The sequence below is a fragment of the Vidua chalybeata genome, chromosome 6 (genome assembly GCF_026979565.1).
Source record: "Vidua chalybeata isolate OUT-0048 chromosome 6, bVidCha1 merged haplotype, whole genome shotgun sequence".
NCBI lineage: Eukaryota > Metazoa > Chordata > Aves > Passeriformes > Viduidae > Vidua > Vidua chalybeata.
This window is the reverse complement of record NC_071535.1, coordinates 935680-959591: the sequence shown is the minus strand read 5'-3', so window position 1 is coordinate 959591 and position 23912 is coordinate 935680. Positions and strand designations below refer to the sequence as shown.

The 23912-nt window shown below is 53.7% G+C and overlaps 1 protein-coding gene across 2 annotated transcripts; it reads left to right on the top strand.

The window, feature by feature from the left end:
- Window positions 1-196: 196 nt before the first annotated feature.
- Window positions 197-15282, top strand: KLHL28 (kelch like family member 28). 2 transcript variants are annotated; one of them, XM_053945497.1, is made up of 6 exons: window positions 218-304; window positions 2659-2731; window positions 2876-3774; window positions 7070-7513; window positions 10902-11110; window positions 11879-15282. In XM_053945497.1, exons 3-6 carry the CDS (start codon window positions 2876-2878, stop codon window positions 12040-12042), a joined length of 1716 nt encoding a protein of 571 aa, XP_053801472.1. In that variant the 5' UTR covers window positions 218-304; window positions 2659-2731; the 3' UTR covers window positions 12043-15282. The 2 variants fall into 2 exon arrangements, with proteins under 2 accessions (XP_053801471.1, XP_053801472.1); XM_053945496.1 differs by lacking the exon at window positions 2659-2731 and having other exon boundaries at window positions 197-304.
- Window positions 15283-23912: the final 8630 nt, after the last annotated feature.

Here is a 23912-nt window from a genome sequence, read left to right as displayed (position 1 = left end):
TCTCCTCAGGCCGCCGCGGGCGGGACGGGGCGCGGACGCGGTGGCGGAGAAGCGGAGAGCAGCGTCGCGCGAGCGGCGGGGACGGGGCTGTAGCAGAACCGCCGGGGAAGCGAACCCGCGGCGTGCCCCCCCCCCGCGAGGTGCGCCGGGTGGTTCCGCCCGGGTACCAGCGGGTGTGGGTGTGTGCGGCGGCGCGGCCGCTGATTGGCGGGGCGCGGCGGCCGGAAGTGACGGAGCGGGCGGTGGCGGAGCGGCGGAACGAGGCGGCGGCGCGGCCGGGCCGGGCCTGGGCACCCCGGCACAGGTGAGGGCGGGGCGGCGGGACAGCCGGGGCTGGGCCGGGACACTGCCAGGATACTGCCGGGACAGTGCCGGGACACTGCCCGGACACAGCCGGGGCACAGCCGGGGTAGTGCCGGGGCACTGCCGGGACCCTGCCGGGACAATGCCGGGGCACTGCCGGGGCACAGCCGGGACCCTGCCGGGACAGTGCCGGGGCACAGCCGGGACCGTGCCTGGACCGTGCCGGGGCACAGCCGGGACCGTGCCGGGACACAGCCGGGACCGTGCCTGGACCGTGCCGGGGCACAGCCGGGACCGTGCCGGGACACAGCCGGGACCGTGCCTGGACCGTGCCGGGGCACAGCCGTGGCACAGCCGGCGCACTGCCGGGCCACAACCGGGGCACAGCCGGACACAGCCAGGACCGTGCCGGGGCCCGGCCGGCCCGGCGGAGTGCAGGAGCCGGGGTGGTTCGGGCTGGCCGGGACGCCGGGCAGGGCCAGCGCTGGCAGCGCAGCGTGCTCCGTTCCCCGGCCGGGAGCGGGGCTGGGGCCGCGGGGCGGGCAGGAATTGAGGAAGCGGGGCGGCTTCGTCTGCCCTGCCCGTCCTGCGCCCGGTGCCTGCTCGGGGCAGAGCAGAGCAGAGCCCGCAGCTCTTGTGCCGCTTCTCAGCACGGCCGCTTATCCGCTCTGTTTCCAGTCCCTGCTGCTGTTGGAGCTAAGCTTGAGCCACAGGCTGGAAGGATCTGCCGGCCCGGGCGTGCCCGCTTGGTGTCCCGAGCACGCATCGCTGGGCTGGGAATGCAATTCCAGGGCTGGGAATGCAATTCCAGGGCTGGGAATGCAATTCCAGGGCTGGGAATGCAATTCCAGGGCTGCTTCGTGTTCCAGCTGCTGACTTCTTGCTAAACAGTAAATTAAATAACAGCAAATCCATGGTATGGGCGAGCCTGGCCATGCAGGGGGGTGAGATGTTTTCACCCCTGTCAGGGTGAAGATTTATTGCTGCAGAATACCTTAAATATGGTTATTTGTGGGTGTTTTGGCAGGTTTTGCAGCTGGACTGGGACCATTCCCTTTTCCGTGTGGTGGTGCCTTGTATTTCCCGGTTTTTGTGTGTTTGCATGATCAAATTAGGAGCTGAGCACAAGCACAAAAGGGGAATACATTCTTTTAGCTGCTGGACAGCTTTTTTTTTTATTATTATTTTAAATATTTCAATTCTTCCATGTATAATTTGTACTCCAAAATTGTGACAGGGAAAATGTTGTTGTCTCTGATCTTGCCTTTTGCACATGCACTTTAATTAGTTTCTTTCAGTTATTTTTTCCAGTGTGGAGTGATAATAGGAGAGCTTATTTATCTCTTCGTGGGTAAGAGGTTTCTCAGCCCCTTCTCCTCCCTGTCACTGCTATTGTATTCTGTATTTAAACACTGGCAACCCATTTGATTATTTCAAATTAAGCACTTTTAAGTGGGCTCACCTGCAAGTGAGGTGTCATTTAAGGAGCTGTGCAAACGGTGAACTTATTATTAAGCTAAAAGGAGCTGAGATCTTGCAGATCATGCAGCAAATCAAAAGCTGCTGTGCTCGGGGGTGGGAGGGCTGCAGCGTTCCCTGGAGAACAATGGGATTCTTTCCCCGTGGCCCAGGATCCTGACACGTTCCTACCCTCCACCTCTCAGCAGCGCAGCGCTGGGGGCTGAACAAAGAGCTGCTGCACCCTGGCAGTGCTCAAGGAGCTGAAATTAGAGCAGGTGCCTCTAATTAGGGCAGCCACCCGAGGGCTCCGCTGTCACGATGTGCACGGGACTCTGGGGAGAGGAGGAGCGAGCATTCTGCACTCCTGGGGAGCGTGGGCAGCAGCTGCCAGAGCTGGGGAAGTGCTGAGGGCTCCGGGGGGCTCAGCCTGTCCCCCTGCTCACCTGGGGAGCTCTGAGCTCTCCAGAGGCTGAGCCTGTCCCAGAGAGGATCTCCCGTTTCTCCTGTGCTCCTCTGTGCATCCACAGCACAGGAATCTGCTCCAGCCCCGCTGGCAGAGGGAATGGGAATGGGAAGCTGCTCCCTGCCAGAGCCTGGCACAGCAGGACTGGGCTGCTCCCCAGGAATTGCACTGCACAAAAGGAGTTTAAGAACTTTTAAAACTTCGTCTCAAATAAGCCAGTTGTGTTCCCTAGTTAGCTGTGTTTGTTTCTATTTCAGCCGCTGTTCAGTTCTCTCAAACCCTTGATGTGGAATCACAGAGTATCCTGGGTGGGAAGGGATCCACAGGAGCCATCAGTCCAGCTCCAGGCCCTGCACAGGCACCCCAACAATCAGATCGTATTTTACTCCAGAACAAACAAAAAGTGACGGTTGTGTTTTTTTTTAATTCAGAGTTGAATCTAGCATAGACTATTAATGAACATTTGAAGGTCTTGGAATTCACTTGCATGAAAAAGCGCAGCAGGTAAGGGTTGAAAAGGGGATTGGGAAGTAAGAAACCTTATTGAGTTAAAAGCCAAGATGGAAAAAATACCTTTCGACTGTTACGTGTGGCGCGTGTCAGTTACATAAACGTGAAGTGACACCTCCCGAACTGTGTTTGTCCCAGATGGACCCGTCGTCGCCGCCGTTCCTGCTGGCCAAGCTGACCCCCCTGCACTCGGAGCAGCTCCTGCAGGGCCTCAACCTCCTGCGGCAGCACCAGGAGCTCTGCGACGTCGTGCTGCGCGTGGGCGAGGCCAAGATCCACGCGCACAAGGTGGTGCTGGCCAGCATCAGCCCCTACTTCAAGGCCATGTTCACCGGGAACCTGTCGGAGAAGGAGAACGCCGAGGTGGAGTTCCAGTGCGTGGACGAGGCGGCGCTGCAGGCCATCGTGGAGTACGCCTACACCGGCACCGTCTTCATCTCGCAGGACACCGTGGAGTCGCTGCTGCCCGCCGCCAACCTGCTGCAGGTCAAGCTGGTGGTCAAGGAGTGCTGCGCCTTCCTGGAGAGCCAGCTGGACCCCGGCAACTGCATCGGCATCTCGCGCTTCGCCGAGACCTACGGCTGCCACGAGCTCTACCTGGCCGCCAACAAGTTCATCTGCCAGAACTTCGAGGACGTGTGCCAGACCGAGGAGTTCTTCGAGCTGACGCACGCGGAGCTGGACGAGATCGTGTCCAGCGACTGCCTGAACGTGGTGACGGAGGAGACGGTGTTCTACGCCCTGGAGTCCTGGATCAAGTACGACGTGCAGGAGCGCCAGAAGTACCTGGCGCAGCTGCTGCACTGCGTGCGCCTGCCCCTGCTCAGCGTCAAGTTCCTCACGCGCCTCTACGAGGCCAACCACCTGATCCGGGACGACCACACCTGCAAGCACCTGCTCAACGAGGCCCTCAAGTACCACTTCATGCCCGAGCACAGACTGTCCCACCAGACCATGCTGCTGACGCGGCCCCGCTGCGCGCCCAAGGTGCTCTGCGCCGTGGGGGGCAAGGCCGGGCTCTTCGCCTGCCTGGAGAGGTGAGGAGCGGCCCCGGGGCACTGCCTGGCACCCCTGGGCAGGGCACACGGGCACTGGGAGCTGGGATCCCCCCGGTCTCTGGGGCTGGAAGAGATCCGGGAGTCCCACCAGAGCTTGCGGAGTGTGGTTGTTCCTTTTCTCCATAGAAACTGTTCAGCAGGCTTTCTTTTTTAACAAGGGTGAGCCCCAGGTTCCTCTGTAAAAACTGTTCAGCAGGTTTTCGTTTTTTAACAAGGATGAGCCCCAAGTTCCTCCATAAAAACTCTTCAGCAGGTTTTTTAAACAAGGATGAGCCCCAAGTTCTTCCATAGAAACTGTTCAGCAGGTTTTCCTTTTTTAACAAGGATGGGCCCCAAGTTCCTCCATAGAAACTGTTGAGCAGGTTTTCCTTTTTTAACAAGGATGAGCCCCAGGTTCCTCTGTAAAAACTCTTCAGCAGGTTTTTGTAACAAGGATGAGCCCCAAGTTCTTCCATAAAAACTCTTCAGCAGGTTTTTTAAACAAGGATGAGCCCCAAGTTCTTCCATAGAAACTGTTCAGCAGGTTTTCTTTTTTTTAACAAGGATGAGCCCCAAGTTCTTCCATAGAAACTCTTCAGCAGGTTTTCTTTTTTTTAACAAGCATGAGCCCCAAGTTCTTCCATAGAATCTGTTGAGCAGGTTTTCCTTTTTTAACAAGGATGAGCCCCAGGTTCCTCTGTAAAGACTCTTCAGCAGGTTTTTTTAACAAGGATGAGCCCCAAGTTCTTCCATAGAAAATGTTCAGCAGGTTTTTTGTGGTTTTTTTTAACAGGGATGAGCCCCAAGTTCCTCCATAAAAACTCTTCAGCAAGTTTTTTTTTTAACAAGGATGAGCTCCAAGTTCAAAACGCTTTTTTATTTCATGAGCAATTTGCAGTGTTAGAGAGTTTTGTTTGTGCTGGACATTTGTTTGTGCAAACAAAAAAGCTCTGGAATAATTCCCATTCTGTTGATCGGGTTAATAACGTGGTTAATTGAGTTTGTACAGTTCTTATTTTTCCTTCCAGGTATTTTCATTTTACTTAATTTTCCCCCTGATTTTTTATTAGTTCAAACAAATCATAAAAATTAACTTGCTATCTGATAATTAAAAAATCCTTGGTAGTAAAATAGACTTAATCAGGGCAGAGTGAAGGAGAATAAAGGAGGCTCAGGGAGACTTTTCCCTACAGCTCCTGCCAGGAGGGGACAGCCGGGGGGGTCGGGCTCTGCTCCAGGGAACAGGGACAGGAGGAGAGGGAACAGCCTCAGGCTGGGCCAGGGCAGGCTCAGGGTGGGCAGCAGCAGGAATTTCCCCATGGAAAATTGTACCTGGGAGTTACAGCTCAGGGCTCACTTTGATAAGATCATGATAAGATTTTTGGGCTGATTTTGATGAAATATCCAATCTATCCTAAACATATTTCAGTAACTCCAGGTTGGGTTTCAGTCCAGTTTTTCCATTGAACTGTTGATCCTGGGATGTGATTTAGGACAAGAAGTTCCTCTCTGGGAGCAGGAGTTGCATCCCCAGCAGTTGTCCCGTGTTATTGAGTGTCTGCCATTCCCAGATTTTGGGAATGAATTGTTGGATTTTTCCATCCAGAAGAGAGGGATAGAGCTGAGTTCTGCCTTTGGCTGCACTGAGGGATTATAGGATATTTTCAGGAGGAATTGTTTCCAGGAAAAAATGGAAGTGGCCACCCAGGGAGGGTTGGAGGTGTCCAAGGAATTCCTGGAGGTGCCCAAGGAGGTGGCACTCAGAGCTCTGGGCTGGGACAAGGTGGGGATTGGGACTCTGATCTTGGAGCTCTTTTCCAACCTCAGTGATCCTGGGATTTCACGAAGGAGTTCTGGGCCATGATGTGATCATGGCTTCAATCCCAGCTGCTGGGATTCCTGTGCTGGCAGGAGCAGGTGGGTGCCCCTCCTTCTTCCCCTGCATTCCAGAGTGAACCTCCTCCATTCCTGGAGAGCATCCCTGAGGCTCCTCCTGGGAGCAGAAGGAACAAAAAAGACAGAAAAACACCTTTATGCCCCAAGCTGGTGTGGCTGGGCGTGCTCAGAACACGGGATTAACGTTCCCAGAGCTGCTGGTTAAACGGTGTGGGCTGTTTATATACAAATATACATTTATACATTTATACATACTGACAGAGCTTTGATGCTCAGTGTGCCCTGAGCAGCCCCAGGAGTGTTCCCTGTGCCCAGGCAGACTGCCTGAACTGGTTCCACAGCTGGATTCTGGATAATATTCTGGGATCTCCTTTTCTGGGACAGTTCTGTGCCTGCAGAGAGAAACACATGTAAAAAACCTGGGGAGAGCTGTGTGTTCTTTTCCCTCTGTTCAGAGGTATCAAAGTCATTTAAAGTTAATTTTCCCAGTGGTAGTCACTGATATTGAACCAGATGTTGGGTTTATAGACTTAAAAAGTAAAGGGAGATTTGTGCTTCATAAAAAATGTTTGAGTGAATAAAGTCATTTTCTGGTATTCTTCAGCTCTGCTTCTTTCCCACCTTCTTCATTGATTATAAAAATGTAGCCTATCAGTATAATTTGGATTATTTCCAATTTTTTGGTGCTTCATAATAACAAAATTACTTAGAATATATTTAATCTCTGTTCTCTGGTGTTTCAGCAGCTCCTGTTTGTGGGCTCTTAGTGCCTGTCAGCTCTCCAGGGGCCTCATGCTCCTGTATGGTTTTTGAACAGATCACGTTTCCTCTGTACCAGATAGCCTCTTAATTATTTAGTTAATTTATTAATTAAACTATTCAGGTAGATTGGCTACACTTTATATGGGGCAAGCTAGACCCACCGTGTTCTCACGGTGAGTATAATTAAAAGAAAAGGGTATTTTAAGATTTAGATTTTAGACTTAAGGTTTAGGTTTAAGGTTTAGGTTTAAGGTTTAGGTTTAAGGTTTACATTTAAGATTTACATTTAAGATTTACATTTAAGGTTTAAAATGCTGTTTAAAAGAAAAAGGCTGTTTTAAAGACATATTTTTCAGGTTAGTTTGTGCTACGTTGACATTTTGTTTAAATTACAGAGTGCAGATAAAAGATGTATTTATAAACTGCAAGCTGTAGTTTCTAAATGTGGATTTGTAAATGCAGACGTGTGCTTCCCTCTCTCTAATTTGCTTTTCTCTCTCCCGTTTCTGTGGCTGGTTTGGTTTTTTTTGGTTTTGTTTTTTTTTTTTTTTTTTGCTGTGTTTTCTCCTCCCTTTGGGTCACGTTTTCAGCGATTCCAGTTGCTCTTTGGCTCACTTTGCCTGTTTCCCCCCTGCAGCATGGAGATGTATTTCCCCCAGAACGACTCGTGGATCGGGCTGGCCCCTCTGAGCATCCCCCGCTACGAGTTCGGGGTGTGCGTGCTGGAGCAGAAGATGTACGTGGTGGGAGGCATCGCCACCCACGTGTGCCAGGGCATCAGCTACAGGAAGCACGAGAGCTCGGTGGAGTGCTGGGACCCCGACACCAACACGTGGAGCTCCCTGGAGAGGATGTTCGAGAGCCGCAGCACGCTGGGCGTGGCCGTGCTGGCCGGGGAGCTCTACGCCCTGGGCGGCTACGACGGCCAGTCCTACCTGAGGAGCGTGGAGAAGTACATCCCCAAGGTCAAGGAGTGGCAGCTGGTGGCCCCCATGAGCAGGACAAGGAGCTGCTTCGCCGCCGCCGTGCTGGACGGCATGATCTATGCCATCGGGGGGTACGGGCCTGCCCACATGAACAGGTACGTGCTGGGGGTGACCTGTGCCCACCTGGGCACCACCAAAACCCCCTGGGCAGCTTTTTCAGTCCTTCCCCTGCCCACATGAACAGGTACGTGCTGGGGGTGACCTGTGCCCACCTGAGCACCACCAAAACCCCCTGGGCAGCTTTTTCAGTCCTTCCCCTGCCCACATGAACAGGGATGTGCTGGGGGTGACCTGTGCCCACCTGGGCACCACCAAAACCCCCTGGGCAGCTTTTTCAGTCCTTCCCCTGCCCACATGAACAGGGATGTGCTGGGGGTGACCTGTGCCCACCTGGGCACCACCAAAACCCCCTGGGCAGCTTTTTCAGTCCTTCCCCTGCCCACATGAGCAGGGATGTGCTGGGGGTGACCCAGCTGGGCATCACCAAAACCCCCTGGGCAGCTTTTTCAATCCTTCCCCTGCCCACATGAACGTGCTGGGGGTGACCTGTGCCCAGCTGGGCACCACCAAACCCTCTGGGCAACCTCATTAATCCTTCTCCTGCCCATATGAGCAGGGATGTGCTGGGGGTGACCCACCTGGGCATCAGCAAACCCCACAGGCAGCCTCATTAATCCTTCCCCTGCCCACATGAACAGAGATGTACTGGGGGTGACCTGTGCCCACCTGGCACCAGCTTACCCTCTGGGCAACCTCATTAATCCTTCCCCTGCCCATATGAGCAGGGATGTGCTGGGGGTGACCCACCTGGGCACCACCAAAACCCCCTGGGCAGCTTTTTTCAATCCTTCCCCTGCCCACATGAACAGGTACATGCTGGGGGTGACCCACCTGGGCATCACCAAAACCCCCTGGGCAGCTTTTACATCCTTCCCCTGCCCACATGAACGTGCTGGGGGTGACCTGTGCCCACCTGGGCACCACCAAAACCCCCTGGGCAGCCAGTTAAATAATCTCCAATAGATTCTGGGCCTCATTAATCCCTGGGACTGTCACGTCAGTCCCATCATTCCAAAGGAAATCTTTATTTTTGCTTCACTTTGTGTGCTCCACCCTGTTTGGGCCCTTTTTTAGATCACCTAAAAGGAGATTTTACCAAAAAGGTAAAAACAAAGACATGCCTGCATATTACTGAGCCTTGGAGCTCAAGCCTGCAAAGTCTGAGGGTGGGTGGTGAGTTTTACCACGAAAGCCCTGATTTGAGGTGAATAGGAGTATTCTCAGGCTCAGCACACACAATAAATACATAATTCTGGTGGGATCTTGAACTAGTGTTACTGCTCATAGCAGAATTGAGGAGGAGGTTACTGGTCTGACTCCAGGGGTTGTTTCAGACCTTGCATTCCCAAGGAGTTTTCCTGGTACCACCATGTTCTTTAACTCCTCTGTTCCCTTTGGATGTCCAGGGACATCCAGTTAGCCAAAGGAATCAGTTTCCATCATTAAAATGGGAACAAAACAGCTGAATGTCCCTCCAGGAAGGAAAATAACAAACTGCAAGTGTAAGAGCTGAATAAAGAATGAAGCTCTTGTTCCTAGGAAGGGACACAGTGGTTGTTGAACAGGGTGGTACCAGACATTGTAATGCTGAATTGCATTGACTTTTTCACTTGAGGCTAACTCAGGGCAGGTGTAGGTTGGATATTAGGAAAAGGTTCTTCATTTAGCAAAAGGTTCTTCTTTCTATTAGAAAAAGGATCCTTGGGCTCTTTGATCCTTCCAGCTCAGGGTGTTCCATGTTCTGTGAATAATCCTGGGTTTATTTATGATTGGAGGGGTGAGTACCAAGCCTTGCCATGCAGCACCAGGCTCCTCCAAGCTCTGGCATTAAACCAAGCTCACACTGGGGAATGAACCCCCTTTTCCAAACTCTGTGCTGCTGCTGCTGATCTCCTCTTCCCCTTTTTCCTGCCCCTCCATGCTGGGGCAGGAACAGCTCTGAGTGTGTTAATGCCTGAGCATCTGTACAGCGATCAAAAATATTAATAACGATGAGAATTCATTTCCCTTTGATCCTGAAACCTCTCCTGCCCTCAGTGTTTTGATCAGCAGCCTCTTTGCTGCTTTTCCTGAGGAATATAAATACACTCTCCACATGCTTTTTCTCTCTGAATGTTATTTTCAGGCCAACCTTAAGGCAGATCTGGATTTGCTGTGTAGCCAAAGAAATGCACTTCATCTCTGCATTGTGTTCAGATTCCCACAACATTTTTATTTTAATAGATTATTATCTTAATAGATTGTTATTTATGTGGTATACATTTTAAATTGCTGTTTTAAAAAATTGCACCCGACATCCTGAAGGAGCTTTCAGCTCTGAGGAACCTCTTGGTTTTAGGGTGTGACCTGAAGATCCAGGACAGGGAGGACATGGGAGAGGCTGAACCAGTTGCTGTGTCAGGGAGAAATTTCACAGAGCCATTTGGGATGGAAAAGTCTTTTAAGTTCATTGAGCCCAAGCTTTAACTGAATATATTATAAAAATAGGTTAAAACTGAGTTTTGCCAACACTGTTTGCCAACACTTTGGTTGTGGAAGTGCCCTGGGATGTGATTGATGCTTCCCAGGTGATAACAATTTCTGGGTGCTGCTGTTGGGTTGTACCAAACAACTGCACCGTGGAATTTGCCCTCAGCTCCAGCCCTTTCCTCTGTGTTCCATTATTCCTGCGTGGTAATTCTGCCTGGCAGAGCCAGCTGTGCCTGTGACACTCCAGGAGTGAATCCCATCCCTGAGATCCAGGGCAGGGCCAGCTGTGTCTGTGCCACTCCTGGAGTGAATTCCTGAGATCCTGGGCTCACTGCTGTGTCTGTGCCACTCCAGGAGTGAATCCCATCCCTGAGATCCCTGGCAGAGCCAGCTGTGTCTGTGCCACTCCAGGAGTGACTCCCATCCCAGCTCCCAGGCTCATGGCTGTGTCTGTGCCACTCCAGGAGTGAATCCCATCCCAGATCCCAGGCTCACTGCTGTGCTTGTGACACTCCAGGAGTGAATCCCATCCCTGAGATGCTGGGCAGAGCCAGCTGGAGCTGTGCCACTCCAGGAGTGAATCCCATCCCTGAGATCCCAGGAAGATCCAGCTGGAGCTGTGTCACTCCAGGAGTGAATCCCATCCCTGAGATCCCAGGCTCACTGCTGTGTCTGTGCCACTCCAGGAGTGAATCCCATCCCAGGTCCCGGGCTCATGGCTGTGTCTGTGCCACTCCAGGAGTGAATCCCATCCCTGAGATCCCAGGCTCACTGCCGTGCCTGTGCCACTCCAGGAGTGAATCCCATCCCTGAGATCCCAGGCTCACTGCTGTGTCTGTGCCACTCCAGGAGTGAATCCCATCCCTGAGATCCCAGGCTCACTGCTGTGTCTGTGCCACTCCAGGAGTGAATCCCATCCCAGCTCCCGGGCTCACTGCTGTGTTTGCTTTGCAGCATGGAGCGCTACGATCCGAGCAAGAACTCCTGGGAGACCGTGGCCTCCATGGCTGACAAACGGATAAACTTTGGGGTGGGGGTCATGCTGGGCTTCATCTTCGTGGTGGGGGGACACAATGGGGTGTCCCACCTGTCCAGCATCGAGAGGTACGACCCCCACCAGAACCAGTGGACGGTGTGCCGGCCCATGAAGGAGCCCAGGACAGGTGGGACATGGCAGAGATGAACCTCTGAGCTGGTAAAGCCTGCAGGGAGAGCGGCAGGGACTCCATCTGTGGGTGAGGGTCACTTCACCTCCCTGTAAAAGGAACTTGATCTCTCCATGTTTGGTTTATTAATGCTGAGCTCTAACAAAAATTGCAGGAAGTAGTAATTCTACTCTACCTCCTGTTTTTTCAGTGGTTTCAGCAGTGATGAGTTGCAGCAGTTCTGTGCTCACTGTGGAGACTCAGGGGTGCGGGGTTGTGGTGCAGCTCCCATCTCTGCTCCCTGGGGCAGGGACAGGGCTCAGGGAGCAGCTGGGCAGGCTCAGGCTGGATTTCAGGGAAAGGCTCTTCCCCAGAGGGTGCTGGCACTGCCCAGGCTCCCCAGGGAATGGGCACGGCCCCGAGGCTGCCAGAGCTCCAGGAGCCTTTGGCCAGCACTGCCAGGGATGCCCAGGGTGGGATTGCTGGGGGGTCTGGGCAGGGATAGGGGCTGGGATGATCCCTGTGGGTCCCTCCAGCTCAGGACATTCCATGGATCTGTCCCACAGCCTCCCTGATGGGGCACTGGGACAGGAGGAGGTTGTTTTATTGTAGGGAAGGGGATGAGAACAGCACAAAAGGGGTGTCAGACCCGAACAGAGAGGGCTCCTCATTCGCACCCCTTTTCTTTAGCCAGTGAGGACTCTGGGGGCGGCGGGGGGTGACTCCAGTTGGGAACAAAGCCCCGGTGCTCCCCGCAGGGTTTGATGTGGGTCCTTTCCTCCGCAGGCGTGGGGGCGGCGGTGATCGATAACCACCTGTACGTGGTGGGGGGGCACTCGGGCTCCTCCTACCTGAACACGGTGCAGAGGTACGAGCCCATCTCGGACTCGTGGCTGGACTCGGCGGGGATGATGTACTGCCGCTGCAACTTTGGCCTCACGGCCCTCTGAGCCCGCTGCCCGGCCTTCAGCTCGGCCTGGCCTGGGGCGAGGAGGGACCCGCTGCTCCCCAGGGACCCTTTGCTGCTGCAGAGGGAGCTCCGTGCCCGGCTGCGTTCGGCGCCCTGCTCGCGGCTGTGGGACCGGGAGAGAGCTGGGATCCAGCTGGAATCGTGTCCATCCGACCCTCCCGAGGGCTTTTGTCTCTTCCTCCTCTGGGACGCGGCGTTGCCCGTGCTGGGGGAAGCTGGGTGAGCGCAGGGGGCTGACCCCGGGCTGTGGCTGCGCACGGGGACAGCGCCAGTGCTTCACGGGGTTTTTTATGACCGGTAACTCAAGGGCTGCCTTGTTTCTGTATCTCAAGGTTTGTACATAATAAATGCCATAGGATGTTGCCTGTACTCTCCTTTGTCACCTGCTTCCTGGTAGGAGGGATGGGATGATCCTTGGACACATTTTACGAGGCAAATTTATTGCCTCCTCGGGACATTTTTGGATCTGACGAAGCGAATTTGCATTTTTAACTGTTTCCCTTCTGTTTTCTGCTGGTGGAGAAACGAGTGCTAGATGAACTGACTTCATCCTACCGTGTGCTTTCAGTTGGAATGCGAGGAGGAATCACAGCAGCAGCATTCCTAGCATGATTCCCCAACAAAACCTCCAAGCCAGCCCGTCCCGTCCTCCCGAGCGCGCTCGTGTCCGTGTTCCCTTTTTTTCAAGGACTGTATGGTTGCTTCCTCTGAGTGTTCCCATCTCACAATGGTGCTAAATGTAGGGGTACCCCCGAGGCTGTTCCTGGTTTCGGTGCATAAAGCATGTTTGGATTGTTCCACTGGTTTGGTTTCTTCTTTGCTCCATGCCCCCGTGCCCCTGCAGCTCTGCAGTCTCACCCCCTGTGGAATGAGCTCCCTGTTGGCTGTTTAGTGGGGATTTTCAGGTTTATGGTTATTGCTCCCATTCTCACAAACGGGGAGATCTCAGCTCGGGCTCTTCAGGCAGTTCTGCCTTTCACACCAGTGCAGGGAGTTCAGACAGGGCTCATCCCAAACGTGTGTCCTGCCGAGGGGCAGGTCCTGGGGTTAACCACAGTCCCACTGGGTTAATCACACAGCCCTGAGCTCAGTGGAAACTGGGCCAGAGAGAGAGAAAGCGATGCTGTGGGTTATAACCATCTTTTAAAATGGAATTTAACTAATTTAGCACATTTTGGGTTGTCTTCTGATCTCAATTACCTTAAATTTCTGTGCTGGCTGCCCATTGCCAGGCCTAGTACTAAGGTTTTTTGCCTCCAGAGTTTCTTTTCTCTTTCTTTTAACATGTTTGGTGTTTGTTTTCCCAGCCCACGCAGTGTTATTTTGAAAGGTGCAATAATATTTGAAATAGCTGCTTTAAAAGCTGTTTCTTTATGATTTTGCTAAATGGGGAGGGTTGAACGCTCTGGATTTATCCTGAATTCCTGCAGAGCTGGTTGCAGTCAGGGCTGCTCTAGTTCTTCCATTCCAGCCACTGAGATTTCACCATTCCAGGAGGGTGTTGTCACCATAAAACATCATTCAGCTATCCCAGGTGATTGCACAGACCATAAAATCCTGCAGGTCTCCTTCAGGTTTGGTGGAACTGAGCAGGACTTCAAATGTAAATAAGAGAAACTGCATTGAAAATGCTGGAATTGTTAATTTGACCCACAGGGATTCTTTCCAGTGACAGCAATAAAAGCCTGATTTCATTATTCCAGGACAGGAGGGGTTCCTTGGCTGTATTTCCATGTTTGTGTGTGGGGAGGAGAAGGAATCATGGAATCCCAGGATGGTTTGGGTTGGAAGGGACCTACAACCCACCCAGTGCCAGCCCTGCCATGGCAGGGACACCTCCCACTGTCCCAGGCTGCTCCAGCCCCAGTGTCCAACCTGGCCTTGGGCACTGCCAGGGATGGATCACAACAAAAAAATCCATAAACAACAAAAACATCATTAAAAAACCCTATAAATCACAACAACAACAACAAAAAAATCCATATTATGGTGATTATTTATATCAACATCTTCCATTTATGGAAGTCAAAGCACTGAAAATTGCAAAATGTTTCATTCCCTTTCTGCAGGCAGTGGGAATGAAAAACCCCACAATGGTTTGGGGTTAAAGGGGCTTTAAAGACCACCCTGTTCCACCCCTTTCCCTGGGGAATCCTTCCACTGGAATGGGGTCAGAGGAGGTGAATGATGCCCCGGATTGACCCTGTGCTGTGGATGTGACATTGCCCCACTGGAGAGAGCAGCAGAAACTGTTTTTTACTCTGCAGGAGAAATGCCTAAAGAATATTCCTGCTGTGTTTGCTGAACTCCTTAACCTGGAGAGGGATCAGCTTAGGGGCCGTGTCCCTTAAATTCACTCCATCCCCGTTTCTGTCCTGTCCCTTCAGTGCCTGGGCAGAGGGAGACCAGGCACAACAATCAGGGTAAAGCTGAGTGGGAACTCAGCAATCCCATGGGAATGCCTGGCTGGGAGCTGCAAAACCAAGGACCTGCAGCTAAGATGTGACAATTCCCAATTTTCATCCAGTCCCAGTTCCTTGTCTCTCGAATTGCACTTTGCAACGGGTTAAATGAGTTTATTTGTCTCCATACAGCTCAGAATTTCTGCTTTGTCAAAGATAATAATCTACAAGCTCCTCCTAGGCATGTTTCCCTTCCAGAAAGTGATGGAATTTTTGTCCATGTTACAAATATTGTTTCTGGGAGATAATATTGCTTCAGTGAACTTCCCATCCACAAATCCCCATTCACTGTAGGAAACAGTGCAAAACATCCCCCAAATTGCCTTCAGTTCTTTCCATTGACCTGAAACACAAAGAACTGCATGATAACACCTATTTTTTTTTTTTTTTTTTTTTTTTTTTTGCCTTATGTAGTGTGCTGTGTTTTAAACCCAAGGAAAACTCTGATTTTTAGCAGGATTTAATAACTGTACAGGGAATTTTCTACTCGGGCTTGGCCAGAGTGCTTTGGTCGGGGGTAGGAACTGATCCCTGTAGATTTGTGGTTTTACCTGTAAATATTTATATTTTTTTTAAACATCAACATCCTGGTTTTGTTTTGTCTACAAAAGTGGCCTTTGAGTTCCACAGGATGAGAGCTGAGCCGTGTGGGGATTCTCTGGCAGTTCCCAGGGTGTTGTTCTTGTGCTCTCCAAGCATTGTTGTGATGATTCCATTGGATGTGAAGCTGTTTAATGAAATAAACCTGGGAAATCCTGGTTTGTCTGGTGCTCAGTGCTGGAGCCTCTGGAGCTGCTCCCACCTCTAATGGAATCTCCTCATTCCATAGCTGCTGCCCCTTCTCTCCCTCTTTTCCAGGTTGTTTAGGATCAAATCCTGGTTTTTACCCCCACACTGCTTTAATTTATTATCAGTGCACTTGGACAAGCTCCAGAACGCACTGGATCAGAGCACTGGGATTTTAACTCATTATTGCTCTGGAAAATGGGACATGTCCGTGGAAAGGCTGGAAAAATTGGGATTGTTCAGCCTGGAGGAGGCTCCAGGAGGTCCTCAGAGGGACACCTCCCACTGTCCCAGGGTGCTCCAAGCCCCAGTGTCCAACCTGGCCTTGGGCACTGCCAGGGATCCAGGGGCAGCCACAGCTGCTCTGGCAATTCCAGCCCAGCCAGGAATTCCCAATTCCCAATCTCCCATCCATCCCTGCCCTCTGGCACTGGGAGCCATTCCCTGGCTCCTGTCCCTCCATCCCTTGTCCCCAGTCCCTCTCCAGCTCTCCTGGAGCCCCTTCAGGCCCTGCAAGGGGCTCTGAGCTCTCCCTGGAGCCTTCTCCTCTCCAGGGGAACATTCCCAGCTCTCCCAGCCTGCCCGGACAGGAGAAGGGATTTCAGCTCCTCCATCCCCAGGGGAAGGAAACCGGGCAGGGCCGGGAGCTGCCCCCGTGTCCCGCCCAGCCCGTGCTGGGACAGGGCCGGGAGCCTGGCCCGGGCGGTGCGGGAGGGATGCGGCCGGTGCCGGGAGGATGAGGATGGAGCCGGTACCGGGGGGACGATTCGGGTGGTGCCGGTACCGGGGATGATCCAGGCAGTGTCGGTGCCGGTACCGGGATGATCCTGGCAGTGTCGGTGCCGGTACCGGGATGATCCGGGCGGTGCCGGTGCCGGTACCGGGATGATCCGGGCGGTGCCGGTGCCCCGGCCCCGCAGCACCGGGCTGGGCTGAGGGTCCTCCGAGCCGCCCGTCCGTGCCTTGTCCGCCTCAGTGCCGGGAACCCGGGAGGAGCGGAGCCGGCGCCAGCACTGCCGAGGAGCCGCTGTCCCAGGCTGCTCCCGGGAAAAGGAAAAGGAAAAAAAGGAAAAGGAAAAAAAGGAAAAGGAAAAGGAAAAGGAAAAGGAAAAGGAAAAGGAAAAGGAAAAGGAAAAGCCGCTTTTCCTTGGAACTGCCGGCTGGGGGCGGAGCGGCGGCGGCGGGACTGCAGCGGGGCCGGGCGGGCGCTGGATGTCACTGCGGGACCGCGCTGGGTGGCACTGCTGGGTGTCACTGCTGGGTGTCACTGCTGGGTGTCACTGCTGGATCCCGCTGGGTGTCACTGCTGGGTGTCACTGCTGGGTGTCACTGCTGGATCCCGCTGGGTGTCACTGCTGGATGTCACTGCGGGACCGCACTGGGTGTCACTGCTGGGTGTCACTGCTGGGTGTCACTGCGGGACCGCACTGGGTGTCACTGCTGGGTGTCACTGCTGGGTGTCACTGCTGGGTGTCACAGGGACAGGCTCTGGATGTCACTGTGGGACAGCACAGGGACAGGCACTGGCTGCTCCAGCCCCCCTGGCTGCTCTGACCCCCCCGAGCCCCTGAACCCCTGCCTGAGAGTCACTCTCAGAATTCCAGAGTCACTGAGGCAGGAAAATCCCTCCCAGCCCATGGAGTCCCAGCTGTGCCCGATGCCCACCTTGTCCCCAGCCCAGAGCTCTCAGTGCCACCTCCAGGAATTCCTGGGACACCTCCAGGGATGGGCACTCCAAACCTCCCTGGGCAGTGCCCAGGCCTGAGCCCCCTTTCCATGGCAAAATTCCTGCTGGTGTGGGTTCAGTGAATCCAAGCAATGCTGTGCTTGGGCATTTCTCCCTTGGGTCCATGGGCAGAGCTGGCAGGTACCCCATCATGGAATCAGGGAATCATTTAGGCTGAGGTTGAGTCCAACCCTTCCCCAGCACTGCCAAGGCCACGCTGACCGTGTCCCCAAGTGCCACATCCACAGGGCTTTAAATCCCTGCAGGGATGGGCACTCCAGCCCTGCCCTGGGCAGCTGTGCCAGGGCTGGAGAGCCCTTTCCAGGAAGGAATTTCCCCTCGTATCCAATCTAATCTCCCCCTGGTGAATCTGAGGCTGTTTTCTCCTCTCCTGTCCCATCCCTCAGCTCCCTGCAGATCACATTTTGGGAATTGGGGCTCTCCCAGCTGGAATGGGGTTCCCTGCCCTCGGCCCAGCCCCAGGGAGCTCCTGAGAGCACCGGGAGTTCCTTCCACAGATCCCTGTTCCCATAACAAGCTCCACTGGCTCTCCCAGCCCCCAGCTGAGTTTCTGGCTCATCTCCTCCTCCTCCTCCTCCCTGCCAGGTCATGGAAATCTTTATGGATCAGTGTATCTGTGAAGGGGGTCCTGGTGTCCGAGAGCCTTTCCTTGGGCAGGCAGAGCTTGGGGATAGGTTGGAATTTGCTTCTCCTGGTTGCATGGAGAAAGGGGAAGTGAGTCTCAAGAAGTCACAGAATCCTGGGATGGTTTGGGTGGGAATGGACCTTAAATCCCATTTCATTCCAGAGACACCTCCCACTGCCCCAGGCTGCTCCAGCCCCAGTGTCCAGCCTGGCCTTGAGCGCTGCCAGGGATCCAGGGGCAGCCACAGCTGCTCTGGGAATTCTGTGCCAGGGCTTCTACTTCCACTGGAGCTTCTGCTCCTTCCCCACATGGCACTGGAATTCCAAGGGAACACTTGGAGCTGTGCCAGTGCATACACCAAGAGTGTGCTGAGCTTTCTCTGCCTTCCTGTTTATTTTAAATCCTAAATGAAAGAGTACTTTACTTATTTGTGCAGATCAATTTGGAGAGCTGGAGATGATAATTTATAAATTTCCCCTCTATTTCCCGAGGGGTTTGTGGTGACTCAGATTCAGCTCATTCAGCTCAGGCTGGTGCCCAGCTGGGAACAAACCCAGCCAGGCTTTTTTTCCTTCCAAGTCCTCGCCCAGCACAGGGAGAAAGCCGTGAAAATAATGGATGGAGTGAAGGGCAGTGAAATCCTGGGAGGGAGGCGGCCACACCCAGGGACTGCAGCTGGTCCTGCTCCCTGGCAGGGCGGGAATGGGATGGGAATGGGATGGCAGTGGGAATGGGAATGGGAATGGGAATGGGAGTGGGAGTGGGAGTGGGAATGGGAATGGGAATGGGAGTGGGAGTGGGAGTGGGAATGGGAATGGGAATGGGAATGGGAACGGGAATGGGAATGGGAGTGGGAGTGGGAATGGGAGTGGGAATGGGAACGGGAACGGGAATGGGAATGGAAGTGGGAGTGTGAGTGGAAATGGGAATGGGAGTGGGAATGGGAACGGGAATGGGAATGGGAGTGGGAATGGGAGTGGGAGTGGGAATGGGAATGGGAATGGGAGTGGGAGTGGGATGGGAATGGGAATGGGAATGGGAATGGGAATGGGAGTGGGAATGGGAGTGGGAACGGGAATGGGAATGGGAATGGGAGTGGGAGTGGGAATGGGAATGGGAATGGGAGTGGGAGTGGGATGGGAATGGGAATGGGAATGGGAGTGGGAATGGGAGTGGGAACGGGAATGGGAATGGGAATGGGAATGGGAGTGGGAATGGGAATGGGAATGGGAGTGGGAGTGGGAGTGGGATGGGAATGGGAATGGGAATGGGAATGGGAGTGGGAATGGGAATGGAATGGGAATGGGAATGGGAGTGGGAGTGGGAATGGGAGTGGGAATGGGAGTGGGAATGGGAACGGGAACGGGAATGGGAATGGAAGTGGGAGTGTGAGTGGGAATGGGAATGGGAATGGGAATGGGAGTGGGAACGGGAATGGGAATGGGAATGGGAATGGGAACGGGAATGGGAGTGGGAACAGGAGTGGGAATGGGAATGGGAGTGGGAATGGGAATGGGAATGGGAATGGGAATGGGAATGGGAATGGGAAGGGGAATGGGAGAGGGAATGGGAATGGAAGTGGGAGTGTGAGTGGGAATGGGAATGGGAATGGGAATGGGAATGGGAGTGGGAACAGGAGTGGGAATGGGAATGGGAATGGGAGTGGGAATGGGAATGGGAGTGGGAGAGGGAATGGGAATGGGAATGGGAATGGGAACAGGAACGGGAATGGGAATGGGAATGGGAGTGGGAATGGGAGTGGGAATGGGAATGGGAGTGGGAATGGGAACTGGAACGGGAACAGGAGTGGGAGTGGGAGTGGGAACAGGAATGGGAATGGGAGTGGGAATGGGAATGGGAACGGGAATGGGAACGGGAATGGGAATGGGAATGGGAATGGGAGTGGGAGTGGACTGAGAGTGGAAGTGGGAATGGGAATGGGAGAGGAGGGGTGGCAGGGGAGCAGGATGGTCCCTGCACAGCCTCACCTTGGCTCCTGGGAGAGAGCACAAAGCATCATCCCTTCCCAAAATCCTTCCCAAAATCCTTCCCAAGGCCATCCCTTGCCCGAGGGTGCAGGACAGGGCAGGCCCAGGGGACGGGGGGGGCACTGGGAGGGCACTGGGAGGGCACTGGGAGGGCACTGGTTTGCTGTGCCAGGACAGACCCTGCATGCCAGGAGGGTGGGATGACTCTGGGATGCTCCTGCTGGAGACCTCAGGGCCTTGGCAGGACCTCCTGCCCCGTGCCCACCTCGGCTGTGGCATTCCCATCATCCTGAACAGGGAATGCTTCAAATTCCTGCATCAGCACAGGGAGCATGCAGACACTGGGGAAGGGGATGGATATTTGCCAGAGTTTCTCTGATCACCAGGAACCACTGCAGTGTTTAAATACCCATCCTTTGACAGGATGAATCCATCCTGGAAGTGCCCATCCCTGGAAGTGCTCAAGGCCAGGCTGGACAGACCTCGGAGCAAACGGGTCTAGAGGAAGATTTCATTCATGGTTCAAAGCTTTTGAGTTTTCCAAATCCATTTAAGAATTTGGCTGAGCAGCTCCCTAGGTGCATGGGAAAAGTTTAGACGCCCCAGTCCCATTCCCACGATCATCCCAAATCCTCAGCAGGGCTGAGGCTCCCTAACGACCCAAACGTGTTGCCCACTGTGGCCCTGGCAGGTGGGATTGGGGCTGGCAGGATCCCAAAGCCCCCTGGACCCTGCACTCCTGCCCAGGGACCCTGAACAGCGACCCCACAGTGGTCTGGGAGCATTTGAAGCCAACAAAATGTGATTTTTGTTGTTCCCAAACAGCTGTTGGGAAGCTGCAGGTGAGAAGCCACGGTTAATCCCGGGAAGTGCCCGGTTCTGTGGCTCTGTGTTCCTCCCTCCTCCTGTGACAAACCCGTCCAGTCTCCTGAGCAAATGTAAAAGCTCAGTGAAGGCCAAGAGCAGACGAGGCCCACAGAGCAAAGGTTATCACGGCCGGGTGCACCTTGGCACTCAGCCAGGAGCACCCTGTGACCTTCGGGGACACCCCTTAAACACCTTGGAATTCCAGCAGCCTGCTGCACCTTCCCAGAGCCTTGTGCACAGTAAACTTTTTCTTTAAACCAGTTCCCATGTCCCAAGAGCTGTTCAGTGTATTTCCTCTTTGGATCTGCTTTTTTAGAGCATCTGCATCCTTGGCTTGTGCTTTTAGTCCTTTTTTATCATCATTTTCACTTGTTGGGCCCTGGCCCACACGGCCTTCAGAGGGTGAGTGCTGGTGGGTGGCACATCTGTCCAGGTGTGCTCATCCTGTGTTCATTGGGGTTATCCCACCCCAGCAGGCATTTTAACACAGGCACACTGATAGCAGCTATTGCCCTGAGCTCCGTGAGCAGCAGAAATAAAAACTGTATCTTTCTAGCAAAGCTGCTGTAACAGCACACACACAGAATGCATTTAACAGTTGTGAAAAGCCAATATTGTAACGTGTGTCTGTAACACTTCCCAGGAATATCACTTTTTATCTGCATTCACATTGCTGCAGATAAACCCAGCCCAGCTGCTTTAATTCAAAGTGACAGAGCTTATCGCACTGTGTCATCCCGAATTTCCAGCACGAGGAAGAGAAAGAGAGGGAGAAAATGGGGGAGAGAAAAGCATTTTAATACTGCCTGGAGATGCTGGAGATGAGCGGTGACACGGGGGGAATTTGGGACATGTGGAACCAGCGCCGGGTCTGCTCCGTGTCACCCTCACTGTGACAGCAGCTCTGGGGAACTCAGCCTGGGGAGGCTCTGGGAGTGTCTCAGGTTGGAAGAGATAAAACAAATTTACCTGGGGGTGTGTCAGAGCTGGGGCAGTTCTCTGCTGCTCTCTGGGCAGTTTTCTTTGTCTCTCCCACAGCCAATCCTCCCTCCAGGGGATCTCTGCTGTTCATGGCCACTGAGTGTCCCTGCATGGCTGAGAAAATTCCATCATCCCATGGGGAGAGGCTGTGCCCAGGGGAGGAGCCAAGCATTCCTACCTGGATCCAATCTGAGCCTTTGGGACACCACAGCAGCCTTTGCCCACTGCATTCCCAGAGGAGCAGCTTTCTGCCCCACTGCATTCCCAGAGGAGCAGCTTTCTGCCCCACTGCATTCCCAGAGGAGCAGCTTTCTGCCCCACTGCATTCCCAGAGGAGCAGCTTTCTGCCCCACTGCATTCCCAGAGGAGCAGCTTTCTGCCCCACTGCATTCCCAGAGGGAGCCCAGGCCCATCTCCAGCAGCCCTGGAGCTCCAGAGGAAAACTCCAGCCTTGTCCAGGATCCTGCTCCAGCAGAAGCACAGCTGGCACTGCAGGAGGGCTGAGCCCCCATGGAATGGCACTGCTGCCACCAGCCTGACCCACAGCCTGCCAGGGCCTGCTCTGACTCTGGCAGGGTTTGTTTTCTTTTTGTACAATTGCATTTGTATTTTTAATTTCCCTAGTAAAGAACTGTTATTCCTATTCCCGTATCTTTGCCTGAGAGCCCCTTAATTTCAAAATTATAACAATTCAGAGGGAGGGGGTTTGCATTTTCCATTTCAGAGGAGGCTCCTGCCTCCCTCAGCAGACACCTGGCTGTTCAAACCCAGACAGGGAGGCTGGGGATGGGGGCAGGGAGAATTCCGGGGGCTGTGGGGGTGCCAGGGCAGTGCCCAGAGCTGTGGGGTCCCTGGGGAATGACAGTGAGGGGAGCGGGTGGGACAGGGCTTGGTGTCCTCTGCAACTTGGGGACATCCCTGGGAGGGAGCTGGGGCGGTCTGCAGGGCACCAGAGCAGCTCTGGGACAGCCCTGGGGCATGGACAGGTGTGGGATTGTATGGGATTTGCCCTGGGACATGGACAGGGTGTGGGATTGTATGGGATTTACCCTGGGACATGGACAGGGTGTGGGATTCCATGGAATTTACCCTGGGACATGGACAGGTGTGGGATTATATAGGATTTGCCCTGGGACATGGACACACTGTGGGATTGTATGGGATTTGCCCTGGGACAGCCCTGGGACATGGACACACTGTGGGATTGTATGGGATTTACCCTGGGGCATGGACACACTGTGGGATTCCATAGGATTTGCCCTGGGACAGCCCTGGGGCATGGACACACTGTGGGATTCCATGGGATTTATGCTGGGATGTTCCAGGAGGAGCCAAAGGGATGGGAAGGGGGGATTTGGGATGGGGACATGGCAGGGGACAGAAGGGGGGCAGAGGTGGCCCGTGGGTGACCTGACCTGTCCATGGGATGGCCTGGGGCTGGATAAGGTGACAGAAACCAGGTCTGGATAATCCCCCTCTTGGAATGAGAGGGGAGAATTTCCCCCCCTGAATCAGCCTCAGTGAGCATTTGATGATGGAAAAATTCTTTTATTCTGCAGAATGAAAAGACATAAATAGACTTATTTGAGGAACCTGCTTTCGAAATTACTTTTTAATTATTAAATTTAATTAGTAAAGGCCATAGTTTTTAATTACTGAAAAGGAAAGAGCTTCACTCAACAAAGAACTCAATTAAAGGGAGGAGTTTTTGAGAGGAAGATTGTGCTTAGAAAATAAGAGTTTTTTTTTGTCTTGCCACAAAAGTATAAAAGTCCAAATGAAAACTTCCATCACCTCCTCCAGAGAGGCCACGGAGCTGTTCCAGGCCTGGAGCCCCTCTGGAGCCAGGCTGGGAGAGCTGGGAATGTTCCCCTGGAGAGGAGAAGGATCCAGGGAGAGCTCAGAGCCCCTTGCAGGGCCTGAAGGGGCTCCAGGAGAGCTGGAGAGGGACTGGGGACAAGGCATGGAGGGACAGGAGCCAGGGAATGGCTCCCAGTGCCAGGGGGCAGGGATGGGTGGGAGATTGGGAATTGGGAATTCCTGGCTGGGCTGGAATTACCAGAGCAGAAATGTAAAAGTTGGGATGAGCAGAGAATTCCTGGCAGAGCCCTGGTGGGATCTGGGGCATTTCCCACCAACCCCTGGGAGAATACACGGAATTAAACCTAAAAATGTCTGGTGCTGGAATGAGAATGGGATTTTCCTGACAGGTAAGGACTCGGTACAAGATGTTTTCATGCCAGAGGAGGATAAAACAAACCCCTCGGATCCCCCTGGCATGAGTTTGCTGCTGGTTTATAAAGGGTGCAGCCGTGGTGAGGTGGGAGAGGTCGGAGGTGGCATCGACTCATCCTGGAGCAGAGGGGATGGGATGGGATGGGATGGGATGGGATG

Bases quoted from the DNA above. Each gene is read 5' to 3' on its own strand.
- KLHL28 (XM_053945496.1), top strand. From the start codon at position 2,876: ATGGACCCGTCGTCGCCGCCGTTCCTGCTGGCCAAGCTGACCCCCCTG. The intron at 7,514-10,901 runs GTACGTGCTGGG...TTTGCTTTGCAG, and splicing joins GGGCCTGCCCACATGAACAG to CATGGAGCGCTACGATCCGA. The intron at 11,111-11,878 runs GTGGGACATGGC...TTTCCTCCGCAG, and splicing joins CATGAAGGAGCCCAGGACAG to GCGTGGGGGCGGCGGTGATC.